The following is a 15,111-nucleotide window of genomic DNA, read 5'->3' as shown; positions in this document are numbered from 1 at the left end:
AAATTACAGCATGGGGGAGCTTTTTTTTTTTATGGTGCCGTGGTCGCAGGCGCAACAGTAAGGACACATTTGACAAAATTTTTGCACGGCATTAGCGTAGCATATCCAGGTTTGGACTAGAAAAAAAAAACATCACCTCAAGAACATATCAAATTCGTTTTATGGTAGGACACCCAGGACAAATATGCCATCCCCGAGCTGGCTGCGGTGAGTGCTTAGTCTTGCGCGTTTCTCATATTATGCAATATGTCACCACACTAGCTCACATTTTCAGTGCGCTACTCGTTGACAAGGCTTCCATTCTTGACTTGTTTGAAAATATGAATGTAAAATATGAATACCCAAGACATCGAACTGGGCCTGTTGGTATTCATTCATTGTAACTAGGAGCACTAAAACAACGACTAAAGACGAAGCGTCTGCTATCAACGAGGGTTTATTTGCTCACACGCAGGTGGTTTAAAGGGACTGTAGGACCAGGAACCGTGTGCATGGGACGATGTGGGGTCTGGAGGAGGGCTTCTGGTCCGTGCGGTGCATTCGTCGTGCTCTCAGAAGTACGTGGCCCTAACTGAGCCTGTGTGCTGAAATATTTCAACACAGAAACAGATTAAGACATGGAACGTTATTTACATCAACGTGCTACGTTGTCAACACAGTGCGGCAGTTCCATACAATATGTGATATGTATGAAAAATGAAGGTCATTGAAAAGGTTAGCCAGCTGTAGAACTCGAACCCACACCTTCTGGAATACCGGTCCGGTCCGGTCTGGATTCCAGTCTGATCGGTATTCCAGATATATCGGTGAAGCGCACTGCAGTGATTAGTACTATACAAAGCGTCAGCGGCGTAGCCAGGAAAATATTTTCGGAGTAGTTCTAGGCAGGGTTGGCCACCGGAAGCGGAAACGAGAAACGGTAATTGCCGAGATTCAGCAAGAAACGAAAATAGGAACGGAAACAAAATTGTATTACTTTCCACTACCAGAAACCGAAACCGAAACCAAATTCAAGAGTGGTAACGTTAACGGAAACCAAATTCGCAGGACTCTCTCAGTGTTTTCTCGTTAATATGAAAATTATATGTATGAGCAATATTCTTCCGGTCATAATTTACTCATTCATTCGTTCGTTTATTTTCGGGACTTTCTTTCGTGTTGAGCCCGCTCGGTGTGGCTGTCCTTTTCCATCCATTATGTGTGGCTAGAATATCTGAGATGAAAAAACCAAAAGCAGGACAGTACGAGTTCCAGATGAGAAACTGAAACTACACTCTTAAAAATGAACTTCACCACATAGCACGCTCCTAGCCATCACCCCGAATGACAACGTTCTCGCCCTAGATTTGTTGAAAACGGGAGGAGGAGCCTATTTTGTGTTCGTTATGCACGGCACAAAATAGGCTCCTCCTCCCGTTTTCAACAAATGTAGGGCGAGAACGTTGTCATTCGGGGTGATGGTTGGCTAGGAGCGTGCTATGTGGTGAAGTTCATTTCTAAGAGTGTAGTACCGGGTAACTACCTCGGAAATGGAAACGGAAACTAAACTCTTAACAGGAGACGGAAACAGAAACCGCTATCACAAATCAACCAGATACGGAAACACAAAAGGAAACGAAAAGCCGACTTTTTCAGTTACCGGAACCGGAAACAATAATATTTTCAGTAACCAACCCTGGTTCTAGGGGGACTTTAGATGGAGAGGAGGATTTCACCCTCGGTTCTTTCTCCCAAATGTCCCAACAAAGGTACGATATCGGTAAGGTCGATCCCACGAAACCCCACTCTGAAAGTCTGGCTATATGCCACTGCAAAGCGTTGTCAAGCCGACGAGCTCCCCCAACTAACATGTCGGTAGCCTGCACTCTTAAAAATGAACTTGACCGCATAGCACGCTCCTAGCCAACCATTATCTCGAATGATATCGTTATCTGCCCTGATTTATTGAAAACACGGGGCGTACGCCTTTTCTGTGACAATTATGAACAGCATAAGTGTCACAGAAATGGCGTACGCCCCCCGTTTTCAACAAATCAGGGCAGATAACGATATCATTCGAAATAATGGTTGGCTAGGAGCGTGCTATGAGGTGAAGTTCATTTTTTAAGAGTGCGCCACCGGCTGTGCCACCGAGGCCGGCAATTTTTTTTTGTCCGTACTATCAAGTGTTATAGAGTGATTTATAAATGACGTTGTCGAACCAAGCGTGTGACCGAGTTGCTCAAAGATCGTGCGATCGTGCGCCGGTCCCGTTAAAGCTTTATTAGAACGTGGGGTACTTCTAGAGCTCTCACGGGGTCTACGCCTATAGCACCTGCATTTAGGGTTGCCACCAGGCCGGTATTATACCGGCACCGCCGGTTATTTGCACGCTCTGCCGGTTGCCGGTAAGAAGATGATACCGGCAGCCTTTTGGGCCGGTATTTGTGGCTCAAGACCTTTCATAATGGCTTTTACGGGGTTTTACCTTCAACATTCCACTACAGCTTGAATAAATCTGGAGCACACACCCAACTCCGCAGTCTCCAGTCGTTTTCTTAGTTATTCATTATTATGATTATTCATCGTTAATATTATTATCACTGTTATTCATCACGTCTTGCGTTCGGAGGGGACAAGAGCAGTGGTTGTGCAAAGCTGTTGGTGATTGTGTCGAGCCAGCTAGAACGTTCCTCACCCACTTTCCCTTTCCCAGGAGCCTTTCCTCCTTTCCCTTTATCCACCTCCTCTCCCTCGGCCGGTATTTTTCACTCCGAAAGGTGGCAACCCTACCTGCACGTGTGTGACAGACGGAACGGAAGATGCAGCCGTATACTAAATATGGTTCTTCTTTAGGGACTGTATGCATATATTAAAAGCGAATTACCAGGTCGAAGTTTTTCAGCTTCATACTCTTGGATATGGTGAGGCTGTACATGGGGTTGGTGTCTAACGTCTTCTTGGGGTTATCCTTTAGAGCGGACTCTTCGCCGGTCAGTCCGATCAGGATGCGGGACACGTACACCTTCATGGTGATGCGGACGTCGTCACGAGTGATGTTGCGGTCGAAGATGGTGGTGTCGTTATATTGCACAACCACCCTGAAGCGAAAACAAATATAAGCACGTACAGTTTGAAGGCGAATCGTATAGGAGCTCTTTGGTTACTACAGCATAACAGAAGGCGTCAATAAAATACCGTACGTTGATTTTTTTATTTTATTTTATTTTTCTAAATAAGCATATACACTTCCTCCGTCTCAATTAAATACAGCAGACGCAGGTGCGTTAATCAGCTCCAGGGACAGACTGAATACCTATGAAAAAATATTCCGAAATCCGTGATTCATGACGAGTATGAAAACGAGTGCATACACCGACTTGACAAACCAATACGAAACAATTGAATTCAGACGTTTCGTCCCCCATACAAATATCAATTCAAATATAATAGTCATATATGCAAATATCTGTTCCCGTGCCATAGTGGTTAGGATGATTGCTTTCCACGCCGAGACTCGGAGGTGACGCGAGTTCGAATGCAAGCACGGGCCGTGCTCTCTCAGGTTTCCCCTAGGTTTTCCGACAGCCTTTCCACACGAATGTCGGCACAGTTCCTACTGAAGCCGGCCCAGGACACAGAATAAGACCCGTTTCCCACTCCTTCCTCTTGGTCTGTCCTCGCCTGGATGTCGCTCATCGCCATAGTTGCTTCGTGGCGGTAACGCAGAAACTTAAAAAAAAAAACGGCTGCAAACCACAGCGTTTTCTTTTTTTTTTTTTAGTAACGTAGTAGTGCTTTTCTACAGGCACGCTGATGTTGCTGCTAAGAGGAACATTGGAATCATGATGGAATGTCCAGAGAACGCGTTGCTCGCCCCTGATGCCGATCCGACACCTTTCCCAGCAATTTTTCTCGATGGATGTGGCCCAGCCAGTGAAGTCGTCCTTAGCTTACAGTTTGTGGAACATGAAGTTATCGCGAAACTCAATCAAAAGAAGAAACGGCAAAGTCTCCAGAGATTTTTTTATGCGTCAGCATTAGAAGGCTCATACCAAACGAAAACCGCGGTGTCCATCTGGGGACACGAGAAAGAAACGAGAAGGAAGGAGGTACTACCGCGGGAGCAGCTTGAACAAAGTCAAAAGTCGGTGGTGGTGACAAAAGTTGTTTTGCATTACTCGCTCAACTCCTCCAATCAGCGTCCAATATACACAAGAACACATGAAGGAAGGAAACACAGGAGCGGCCATTCCGACAGTTTTTCATTGGGACGGGCGTAGCCACAGGGGTGGCATCCAATGTATTCCTCCGTAGACAAAAGCGTGCCGGGCGAACGCAATGCATCCTGGACAGGTCCTGGTCGCACGTCACAGCAAACGTCAAGGCGCACGTGGCCTTAAACATGGCGGTGCCCGTGATCGGCGGCCAAACCGTTTGTAAACAATGCGGTTGTTGTTTCTGGACGACGTTTTGGATGTTTTTCGATCACGGTAATTATCTTTATCCGATAATCTTGCAGTAAAACGCGCAGTTTTGCACACAAAGCCTCGTATTGTTGACTTCCAAAGATGTGATGACGACTGCGCGTTAAGATTTACCGAGCCGATGCGATGTACTTAAACTAAGGAGAAATGGGCTACCATGTTGCGGAAGAAGCACCGCATAGTTTACGCTAGCAAAATGCGATAATCTCTTGGTGTTATGACGGCGAAACTATGTCGGTAAGCGGCAAAACGACATATAAACAAAGTCACATGACCTGAAAATGACGTTTTCTATGACGTGCGACCAGGACAAGATGGCAGTTTTGCCAAAAGCACCCGCTTGAGGGTAGTTACAACAATGGCGGGTTTGTGTCACCCCTGTGGGCGTAGCCGCCTTCGTATTGTATTCTGGGAAACTCCTGTCCACTACGTGACCGCTCACGTGACCTCAGACAGCATGGCGCCTCCCAAAGCAGACGACACGAGCTGTACACTCTTAAACATGTACACTTCACCACATAGCACGCTGCTAACCAACCATCATCCCGAATGAAAACGTACTCGCCCCTGATTTGTTGAAAACGGGAGGCGGAGCCTATTCTGTGCCGTGCATAATTGGCACAAAATAGGCTCCGCCTCCTGTTTTCAACAAGTCAGGGGCGAGAACGTTGTCATTCGGGATGATGGTTGGCTAGGAGCGTGCTATGTGGTGAAGTTCATTTTTAAGAGCGCAGTTGTCTTGTAGAGGAAGTGATGTCGCTCTATACATAGACCTGACCGGCGATGATGGAATGTCCCAGCGGGCAGATGGTCCTGGCTTCACGCTAGGACGGTGCAGGTAGAACTGGCTGGCAAGCGCAGTGGCGCGCGCCAGCAGAGGCATGTCTTCATCGTCGCCACAGTCATTTTACCGTTCAGATGCTGCACGCGTGCGTGTACTTTTAGTTCTGTGTGTTTGGAAGCATAGGCGCCGACTGCGGGGGCTTGAGGGCCTGAGCTCCCCGGAACTTTCCTTCTAGGGGGCCCAGGACCCCTCCGGGAAGTCTACGTATCTGACACTCAAGATGAAAGTTCCGAGGGATATCCTAAGAATCAATCGCGTGTTGCATGCGAGTGATGATGAAAATCCTGCAAAAGTTATCGTCTCATAACGCCACAACACGGAATTCCTGATACCCTGCCCGACCTCTCTGTATGGGAGGGGCGCGTTGTGCCCCGGCCCCCTCCGGCAGATTGACAACTCTCCGCCTATGTATGGTACTATTAGTACAAAATTGGTACTAATTGGACCAGTCACTGTATGTATGGCGAGTACGCAGTACCGGAGACATTAACGGCAACGGTAACTACCTACGTTTTATGTTTGCTTATGTTTTATTTTATGTTTGCTAATACTTTATGTTTGTTGCTCAAGCAGTAAAGAATACTGTACCCAGAACACGATTAATCGGACTTGCGCAACGACAGATGATATCAGATGAGTCTGCGGCATAGCGCCAGATCCCAAACGGACAATTCAAGATGACACAGGCACACACAGGCGACCAAAACACCTGATTGAGTATAGTTACGAATGAAACAGACAAAGGTGCTTTCCGAACCAGAACCGCAACCCGGGCAGGAACAGGTCATCATAACGTCGTTTGTGTGATGGTACTCGCATTTGAACAATAAAACACTTTTCAAAAGCAAGAAGAAAAAGAAGAAAACGCTCATAGAGCAGCGCGAGAAACGAAGCCTCGCAAAACCGAAACTTTTAGAGAGGATCACACGGCGGACAGGACGACAGGATGGAATGGCGATTTTGACTCGAGCGACCGCCAGAGGGTGGCTGCGCTAGTCTCATCCAGAGCCGTTTATAGGGAGAGTTTGGCCATTCTGTGATCTTTTGCCGCCCGGAGATGGGGGAGCCGCCGTGACGTCACAGACGTCATCGCCCCGCCCACTTGACCGGGATGAAAAGCGACCCGCGGCGGCACGGAGGAACTTCAAGGCTGTGCCTCTGCTCCAAAATGGCGGAATGGGAGATTTCAATGCGATAGCACTGATCCAAAATGGTGCCACTGGCCTTGGCGCCGCCCATCGTGTGACGTCAAATGGCGCGCTTTGGGACAGGCTCCTCCCAATGGCCAAACTCTCCAATAAACGGCTCTGGTCTCATCAGTCGTAAAGACTCACTGAGCCGATGCGATGTACTTAAACTAAAGGAGCAATGGGCTACCGTGTTGCGGAAGAAGCATAGTTTACGCTGGCAAAATACGTTCATCTCTTTCTTGGCGTTATGACTACGGAAATATGTCGGTAAGCGCCAGAACGACATGTAAACAAAGTCACATGACCTCAAAATGACGTTTTCTATGACGTGAGATGACAGTTTTGCCAAAAGCACCCGCTCGAGGGTAGTTACAACAATGGCGGGTTTGTGTCACACCTGTGTTCCCACTTCTGTCGTCCCCAATACTGCACCACCTACTGAAGACGGAGATAGCTCTCTCCGGCTCCTCAAGGCGCCTATAATGTGACACCTTCAGACGGCTGCCTGGGCGTCTGACGTCACGCAGTAAATGTGCCCAGACGAGTTCTATAGTACACTCTTAGAAATGAACTTCACCACATAGCACGCTCCTAGCCAACCATCATCCCGAATGACAACGTTCTCGCCACTGATTTGTTGAAAACGGGAGGAGGAGCCTATTTTGTGCCGTGCATAATGAGCAAAATAGGCTCCTCCTCCCGTTTTCAACAAATCTAGAGCGAGAACGTTGTCATTCGGAGTGATGGTTGGCTAGGAGCGTGCTATGTGGTGAAGTTCATTTTTAAGAGTGTACGTGCATACGGTTTCTACGTTTGACGATTGGTGTGCTAGTGGTGCAATGAACCCGTACGCTTTGAATTGGATTATAAGGAAGCAACGGGCTGCTAACCCACGCTCTTAGAAATGAGCTTCACCACTCCTATAGCCAACCATCATTCCGAACGACATCGTTCTCGCATATTATTCGTTGAAAACGGGGGGACGGAGCGTATTCTGTGCCGTGCATAATGGCACAAAATAGGCTCCGCCTCCCGTTTTCAACAAATTTAGAGCGAGAACGTTGTCATTCGAGATGGTGATCGGCTAGGTGATTATTATCATTTTTAAGAGTGCACGCGTCTTCGCTTTTGGAGTTGTTCTTGCATTCTTTGTCGACTCTAAGTGCGCAACAATCCACACAGCTTCTAGTTAGGGACCCTTTGGAGATCCTCATCCAATCAGCGATTACGTTTGCCTTACTTACTGGCCACTAGCGTCTCCAGCCCAGATGACGTAACCGCCGGGCGACAGGGTTGCCGAGGGTTTCTCAAAGTACGAATCCTTCAAAGAAACACCAGACGATAAAGAAACTGTGAAAGAAAGACTCTAATAAAAGCATCGCCATTTCGATACTATCGTACCACCAATAATAATAATAATAACAATAATAATAATAATAATAATAATAATAATAGCAGTGAATAATTGATACCTTTTCAGCCAAATATATACATTTTCTTATAACGACGCAAGAGGGTTCCCATCAACAACTTATTTTAAGTATATTATTTTATTTTAGTAATTTAATTATTATAATTTTTAATTATACTATTATATTATTAATTATTAGTTATACTTTTGAATTTATTAAATTACTTATTTTAAGTATTAAAATTAAGTATTTTAATTATATTAAACGACTCATTTTAATCGATCGATAATTTTAGTATCGACACTGAGTTCCAAGAGAGAGCACGCGCCATCTTGTTTCCCCACCACGCGCACTGCGCGCGTTAGCGCACGATGCCATCTACCGTGCGCGGGTGAAACGTTCCTTTCCTTTGCAAGCAGCAGTTGATGACCTCGAGCTCACCTTGACATCCTCGGGACGCTCTAGTTGACAATACATATGGATTTTCGCACAACAATCATTGCACGCTTCTCTAATCCACAGGGAGCATTACGTTAGCCGTCTTGTATCCTCTAATGGGAATGATGCCGGTATGGAGCGAAAACAAGATGGCGATCCTGCTCTCCCTTGGAGACATCAGTGTCGATACTCTGAAGCGAAGCTTATTCAGTGACTCTAGTCTCCCCACTAGTCGTCCACTTCTGTCGTCGTCACGGTGCGCAGTCTAGGGAACCCGGAGATAATCCTCTCCGGCGCCTCAAGGTCATGCGCACGCGCGTAGGCCATTAGGGAAAAGGTCCATTGGTAAGGGCATCCCTATAGCGACCCTCTCCATTCACACAGATTGACAGAACAGCCTTACGTAATCGAACACCTTGGCGGCGCCAGCTCCGCTGTAAGTTAAGTGCTCTTCCAGCAATACGGGGCATGTATTCGTTGCGTCCTTCATGAAGTGCTGCCTTAGAGGTGTCAGAACACGTGATGACGTCATAGTCAAGTCGCCGCCGTCGGCAGTACCCTGTGTGGGATACACAATCCTATATATCAGACATTATGGTCTCGAACGGCTGTCGGGACCCAAATCAAGGCTAAACAAGCACACGCTTTCTTGTGGTGCTCACAGTCGCCTTGCCGGTTACATCTCAATTTAATTCCCAAAACAATTGTGTACAATTGAATTTTAAATCCAGCGCTGCAATGGCGTCACTGTCTTGGCGTGCCTTTTCTGCTCCGCTATCAAGCCAGTGCTTCTGTGCAAAACGTTTTAATTATCGCGGATCATCACGTCATCATCACGTTCTTGAAGGTCGGAAAGGGTACGGTGTTCAGCTGGCGATACATTTGGCTTTGATTTACGATTGGATGAATGGCTGTACGCGTTGATAATATCCTTTACGCGCGTTAGCCATATTTATCGCCAGCTGAACGCCGTAGCCTTTCCGACCTTCAAAAACGTCATGATCTGGTTATAAAAAAAAAAGGTCGATAAAGGAGGTGCAATTTTGGTAATGAACAAAACGCATTGTATTAACGAGGGTATTCGGCAGTTATCTTGCACATCATTTTACGAAGTCCTCGAAGCTGACCCTACGGAACAGATCACTGCGAATGTTATCTTAGAATGTTATATATTAGACTCAGGGCCGGCGGTAGGGGGAGGGGGGGGGGCGACCTCCTTATAGGCCCCGCGCTTGCATAGGCCCCGCGCACGAAGCCCTCAACCACGGATTACTTTTTTTTTTAAATATCAAGTATGCTTACAACATACATATACGAAGGCAGAAAAATAGGCGATGTCAAGTTGCCGGTGATGAGTAGATCAAAGAGTGGTATTAAACGGTTGGAGCAACTTATTTATTTACACATGGTAACAAGACTTTCGTGCACGAGACTGCACTTGACTGCACTGTAACCTGAAGAAGTGCAGTCTCGTGCACGAAAGTCTCGGTACCGTGTGTAACTAAATAAGGTGCTCCTTCTTTTCTGCTCCGCTATCAAGCCAGTGCCTCTGGGCAAAACGTTTTAATTATCGCGGATCATGACGTCATCATCACGTTCTTGAAGGTCGGAAAGGGTACGGTGTTCAGCTGGCGATACATTTGGCTTTGATTTAGGATTGGATGAATGGCTGTACGCGTTGATAATATCTTTTACGCGCGTTAGCCATATTTATCGCCAAAGCCAAATTTAAGTTGCTCCAACCGTTTAATATCACTCTTTGACCTACTCATCACCGGCAACTTGACATCGCCTATTTTTCTGCCTTCGTATATGTATGTTGTAAGTGAAACGCTGCCATGCCAGTACTGAACCGCTGTTTCGGCCTTCTTGGGCCTCATCAGCCCAAGAAGATGATGTTCACAGTTTACTAGTCCAGTTGTGCAACACGTGGGGTATGCAAATTAATTTCGATAAGAGCTCGGTCAGCCAGGTCACTCTAAATGAAAAGAATTCCTTCCCGTTTTGTTACGGCCCTTCCGATATTGTTCTAAATAATGTGACAAGTTTTAGGTACTTGGGCATAACCATAACATCAGAGATGGACTGGGGAGTGCGTATAGAAAAAAACATGCTCTTCGGCGATGACGAAATTAGGTATGTTAAGGAGTGTCAGCGTAAAACTGCTAGCTTATAAATCAATCCTCAGGCCGACTCTTGAGTACGCGAGTAATATCTGGGACCCATATAAGAAGATCCACATTTTAAAAAATCGAAAGGATTCAAAACCGTGCCCTGAGATTTATTTACTCTGCTTACGGCAGGCACGTTTCAATAATCGACCTAAGACATCAAAGCAAACACTGAAACATTAGAAAAACATCGGAAAATTGAGAGACTAAAAACATTTGCAGGACAATGAACAGTCAATTAGGGATTCAGGCAAATCACTACATTGTTCCTCATGAACAGGAAATGGCACTGGTGATCACGTCACCACTATTCTTGAAAACCTTTCCAAAGCCGAATAAATATTTTTAAGAACTCATTTTTTGTTTGTACTCTAGAACAGTGGTTCCCAAAGTGTGGTCTGTGGACCCACGGGGGGTCCCCGAGAGTGTTCGTGGGGGTCCGCGACGATCGAAGACAGTCCGAAGACCGTCTTGGCGAGTGCTGGTCACGTCATCTCTGACGAGGACGCGCGAACCTAAATCGAAATATCGAATCGAAATATACTACCTTCTCATTTCCTGCATGGCGGTGCCTTGTGTGCTTGCTTTTCCTTTTCTTTCTTCACGTCATTTATGTCAACATGAATCGTGCTTAACGGGGGACCTCGAATGGATTCCCAGTAGTTTTGGGGGTCCGACACAACGAGAAGTTTGGGAAACGCTGCTCTAGAAGGTTGGAATAGGCTTCCAGGAAATGTAGTAGCACATCTACACAATGTACCAGCTTTTATTAGGGCGTTAGAGGGCTTTATGTAACTCTCCATTCATGAGCTTCATGTTTCGTTTTTTCTTCTCTCTTTCTCTCTTTCTCTCTCTCTCTCTCTCTCTCTAGCTTTTCGTTTGTTCTTATTGTCTCTTTTCTATATTGCGATTGCAGTAACTGCAGGTTTAGTTTTGACATTACTTGAGTTTACATTGCAGTTACTGTACTTAATATGTGCTGTGTGAATTTTGTATCCCCCCCCTGCTATGGCTCGTCAAGGGCCAACAGTATTTATAAATGAATAAATCAATAAATAAATAATTCTGAAGATTCGCGCCCTCTCCCGGTGAGGCGATCCCTTCCCTTCCACTGCTGGGTTCCTTAGGAAACATAGTGAAATGTTGACAACAATTTGTTCCGCCTACATTCGAGCAATCCTGCAAAATCAGCGTTTCACCAGAGGGTAAAGCCACCGACCGACAAAGCAAAGGTAAAGCACAACGAAACTATGGGTGTGGTGGCGGCGATGAATGACCCTGCTGGTCGTATCTGGCCACGCCAGAGCGGGAAAGTCACGGCCGTCGCAGAGAAAAAAAAAAAAGAAAGAAAAAAGAAAGGAGAAAAGGCAACGAAACGATGGAACTTCACAGGGCATGCAACGTGAGACCGCCTATAAGTTCCAACCAATGTCACTCGACGAGAAGAAGAAAATGGTGGCAGGTCAGGACGTGGTGGTGGAGTGTACGTGAGCCCGCCGTCGTCGGCCTCACGTACACTCTCTATAAAAAGAGGGTGTACTTTAACTCCTTTCCTTATTGCCACGTATATCCCTCTCCCTTTTGGAGAGTAAAATTACTCTCTAAAAAGAGTCTCCTTACTCCCTATAGGGAGTGGGGTTACGCTCTAACCCCTACTGGAGAGTAATATTACTCTCCGCAAGGAGGAAGATGTTATGCTACTCCCTGCTACTCCCTTGAGGGACTGAGGAGACTCCTTTTTTGAGAGTACTCTCCAAAGGGGAGTTATATACAGGGTGTCCCAGAAAACGTGTCATTGAATTATAATAAAAAAACTACACAACCTAGAGTCATGCGGTCAACGGCATTTGTTCTTACTGGGTTTTTGCCACCTCCTCATGTGAATGTCGTGTAACGTAAGTTTAATTATGTAAATTTTTGCGAACTGAACTCGGAAATTTGCCTAGTAAATGTCACTTTTTTACCCCACCAATGTGAAGGGCGTGTCTAATTTACTCAAATTAATTATAATTGACAGGGATATTCAGGAGCTATCCCATGGGAAAAAATAGCCGAACATCATGCTCTACGGAGGTCGTACAGAATAGCGCACGATGAATTTTTCAGCGCAATCTTTGTCAGTCCGACGAAAGGAGGTTGGAAACCCAGTCCACCCCAGCATCGCAAAAAGAGATAACGCAGGCATGGCTTATCACGTCCGACTTTCGCTGGGATAATGCTTTCCCTCTCCCAATTTTAAGAACTGTTACTTTTTCTACTATCACTCTTTGGGCTGGCTTCGGAACCTCCTTTCGTCGCACTGCGAGCGATTGCGCTCAAAAAGACATCGCGCGTTATGGTCCGGTGCTCCAAAAACCATGATATTCGGCTATTTTTTCCGATGGGATAGCTCGTGAATATCACTGTCAATTATCATGAATTGGAGTGAATTCGGCACGCTCTTCATATTGGTGGGGTAAAAAAGTGACCTTCCCTTGGCAAATTTCTGAGTTCAGTTCGCAAATATTTGCATAATTAAACTTGGGGTACATGACATTAACTTTACAAGGTGGCAAAAACCTAATAAGAACAAATGCCGTTGACCGCATGATTCTAGGTGGCGTAGTTTCTTTATTATAATTCAATGACACGTTTTCTGGGACACCCTGTATGTGGCAAGAAAAAGGAATTAAAGTACAACCTTTTTTTTTGTTAAGACTGTTGGTGGGCAACGTCACGACTGGACGCCCTGGGGGGGAATGTGCGTCCTGGGCCGACTTCTATGGGAAACTGTGCCTAAAAGCGTCTAAAACAGACAGCACAGCTGGCACAAGGATTCGAACCCTCCCGGGTTCGAATCCCGGTGGTGGCAGGTCAGTCCGCATCTTTCCCGTACACTCTTTGCCAGTCACTCGGCAAGGCCGTGCTGCGCCCCAAAATGCAGGCCGTGTTTGTGCGCAGATTCTTTACTTGTTGGCAGACTTGTGCCCGTTACTCGAAAAAAGTAATTGGTTACCGTTACCGTTACTTGTACGGAAAAAGTAATTGATTACCGTTACCAATTACAGGGCTTCAAATGTAATTGAGTAACGAGTAGAAAAGTAACGCGTTACTCCGGTCGTTACTCTGCATTCACGCAAATTATACCAGTCTTTGTGTGCCTCAGCAAAAAAAAAAAAAAAAAAGAAGTAGAAGAAGAAAGGAAAGATCAACAGTGGAACAGCTGAAATAACCCAAAAATATGTACGTCTACTGTAGTTATCGCCCGGGAAGACGTTGACCCGATTGTGGAAGATCATGCGTGGAACTTCCCCATGACTCACTAAACCTCCAAAGCTACCACACAAAGGTACCACCACACTGGTGTAGGACCAGATTAGAGGGAGAGACCCTGAAATTCCAGAACAAAGGCTGACGGCACAAGATCTTAACTTGGGGCAGAACATCTAAAGGATGAGTTAGTCTCTGCCGGGAAAGTAATCAATTACTGAGTAATCGATTACTCAGAAAAGTAATTGATTACTCGAAAAATTACTTTGACTTTAAAGTAACTGATTACTCGAAAAATTACTCAAAAAGGTAATTGATTACAAGTAACGCAATTACTAGTAACGCGTTACGCACAAGTCTGCTTGTTGGAGGGCGCTGTTGACCTTGAGTCATCATTTATGATATTCATGCGTTATGGTGTGGGCGGAGATGGGGGATGTGATGGAATTCATGCAAACTTCGGGAAAAGGTCGCAGAGCGCCGAACTCACCGTTACTTTGCCGGCGATGGATGTCACTTCGAAAACGTGGGGTCCGGTGCCAAGACAAACCAAATCGCTACCATCAGGTTTATCCCAGGAGCCGTAGTAGACGTAAAATCTAAACCCCTTCATCGCGTAGATCTCGAAAAATCTCAAATCATTATCTGGATCTTGCACTCTAAATCGTTGACAGAGTCTAAATGGAAGAAAGAAAAGAGAGGTTGGAGTGGATGAGGCGATGCGTGGTTTGCAACTTCATGTCAAAATAACGTACGGGAATTAGCTTCAATTCAATTCAATTTCAATCCTATTATTGGTTATGGCATACACGGTACACAGTAGAGGCCCCGTAGAGCATAGCTAGAGGTGGGGCCTCCCGGAAACAGTCTGAATATCTGAAGTCATGAACAGACCTGTAAAAATTCTTTTTCCAGAGTAATTGAATTACGATTACAATTACATGTTTACAAAAGTAATTAAATTACAGTTACAATTACTCATTTTCTATTGTAGTTCAATTAGAATTACAATTACTGAACAAAATAATTGCATTACACTGAATTACAGTCACAAAGTTGACTGCAACGGGCAAACGACGCGCAAACTGCAAGATTTGATGTACACATTTATTGCACATGTTCTGAAAGATGGTGATAGTTGTGCTTGTGGTAGAAAAACAAGTTAGAGAAATCTTACGCAAGGACAAGTCTCTTGCCATGTTAAATAAACACCGAACATCACACTCAAAAGGCTTTCTTTCTTCAGGTATGTGAACAAAGCGCGGATCATGAGTGCAGCTTGTAACGTCCATTGGCTTTCAAGAGTAACGTATTCTCAAAGTTCTTGTCTGTAAGGCTGCC

General features: G+C 45.6%; 1 protein-coding gene across 1 annotated transcript; it reads right to left on the bottom strand.

Annotated features, from left to right (window-relative positions):
- Positions 1–422: 422 nt before the first annotated feature.
- On the bottom strand, positions 423–14,425 carry LOC135384240 (uncharacterized). The gene is made up of 5 exons (XM_064613451.1): positions 14,261–14,425; positions 8,754–8,909; positions 7,745–7,821; positions 2,867–3,080; positions 423–584 (listed from the first exon to the last, which is right to left on the bottom strand). The coding sequence occupies exons 1-5, from the start codon at positions 14,381–14,383 to the stop codon at positions 552–554; spliced, it is 603 nt and encodes a 200-aa protein (XP_064469521.1). The 5' UTR covers positions 14,384–14,425; the 3' UTR covers positions 423–551.
- Positions 14,426–15,111: the final 686 nt, after the last annotated feature.

This window comes from Ornithodoros turicata, chromosome 2 (genome assembly GCF_037126465.1).
Source record: "Ornithodoros turicata isolate Travis chromosome 2, ASM3712646v1, whole genome shotgun sequence".
NCBI classification, from domain to species: domain Eukaryota; kingdom Metazoa; phylum Arthropoda; class Arachnida; order Ixodida; family Argasidae; genus Ornithodoros; species Ornithodoros turicata.
The sequence above is the reverse complement of the archived record's forward strand: the minus strand, read 5'-3'. Positions and strand labels throughout refer to the sequence as shown.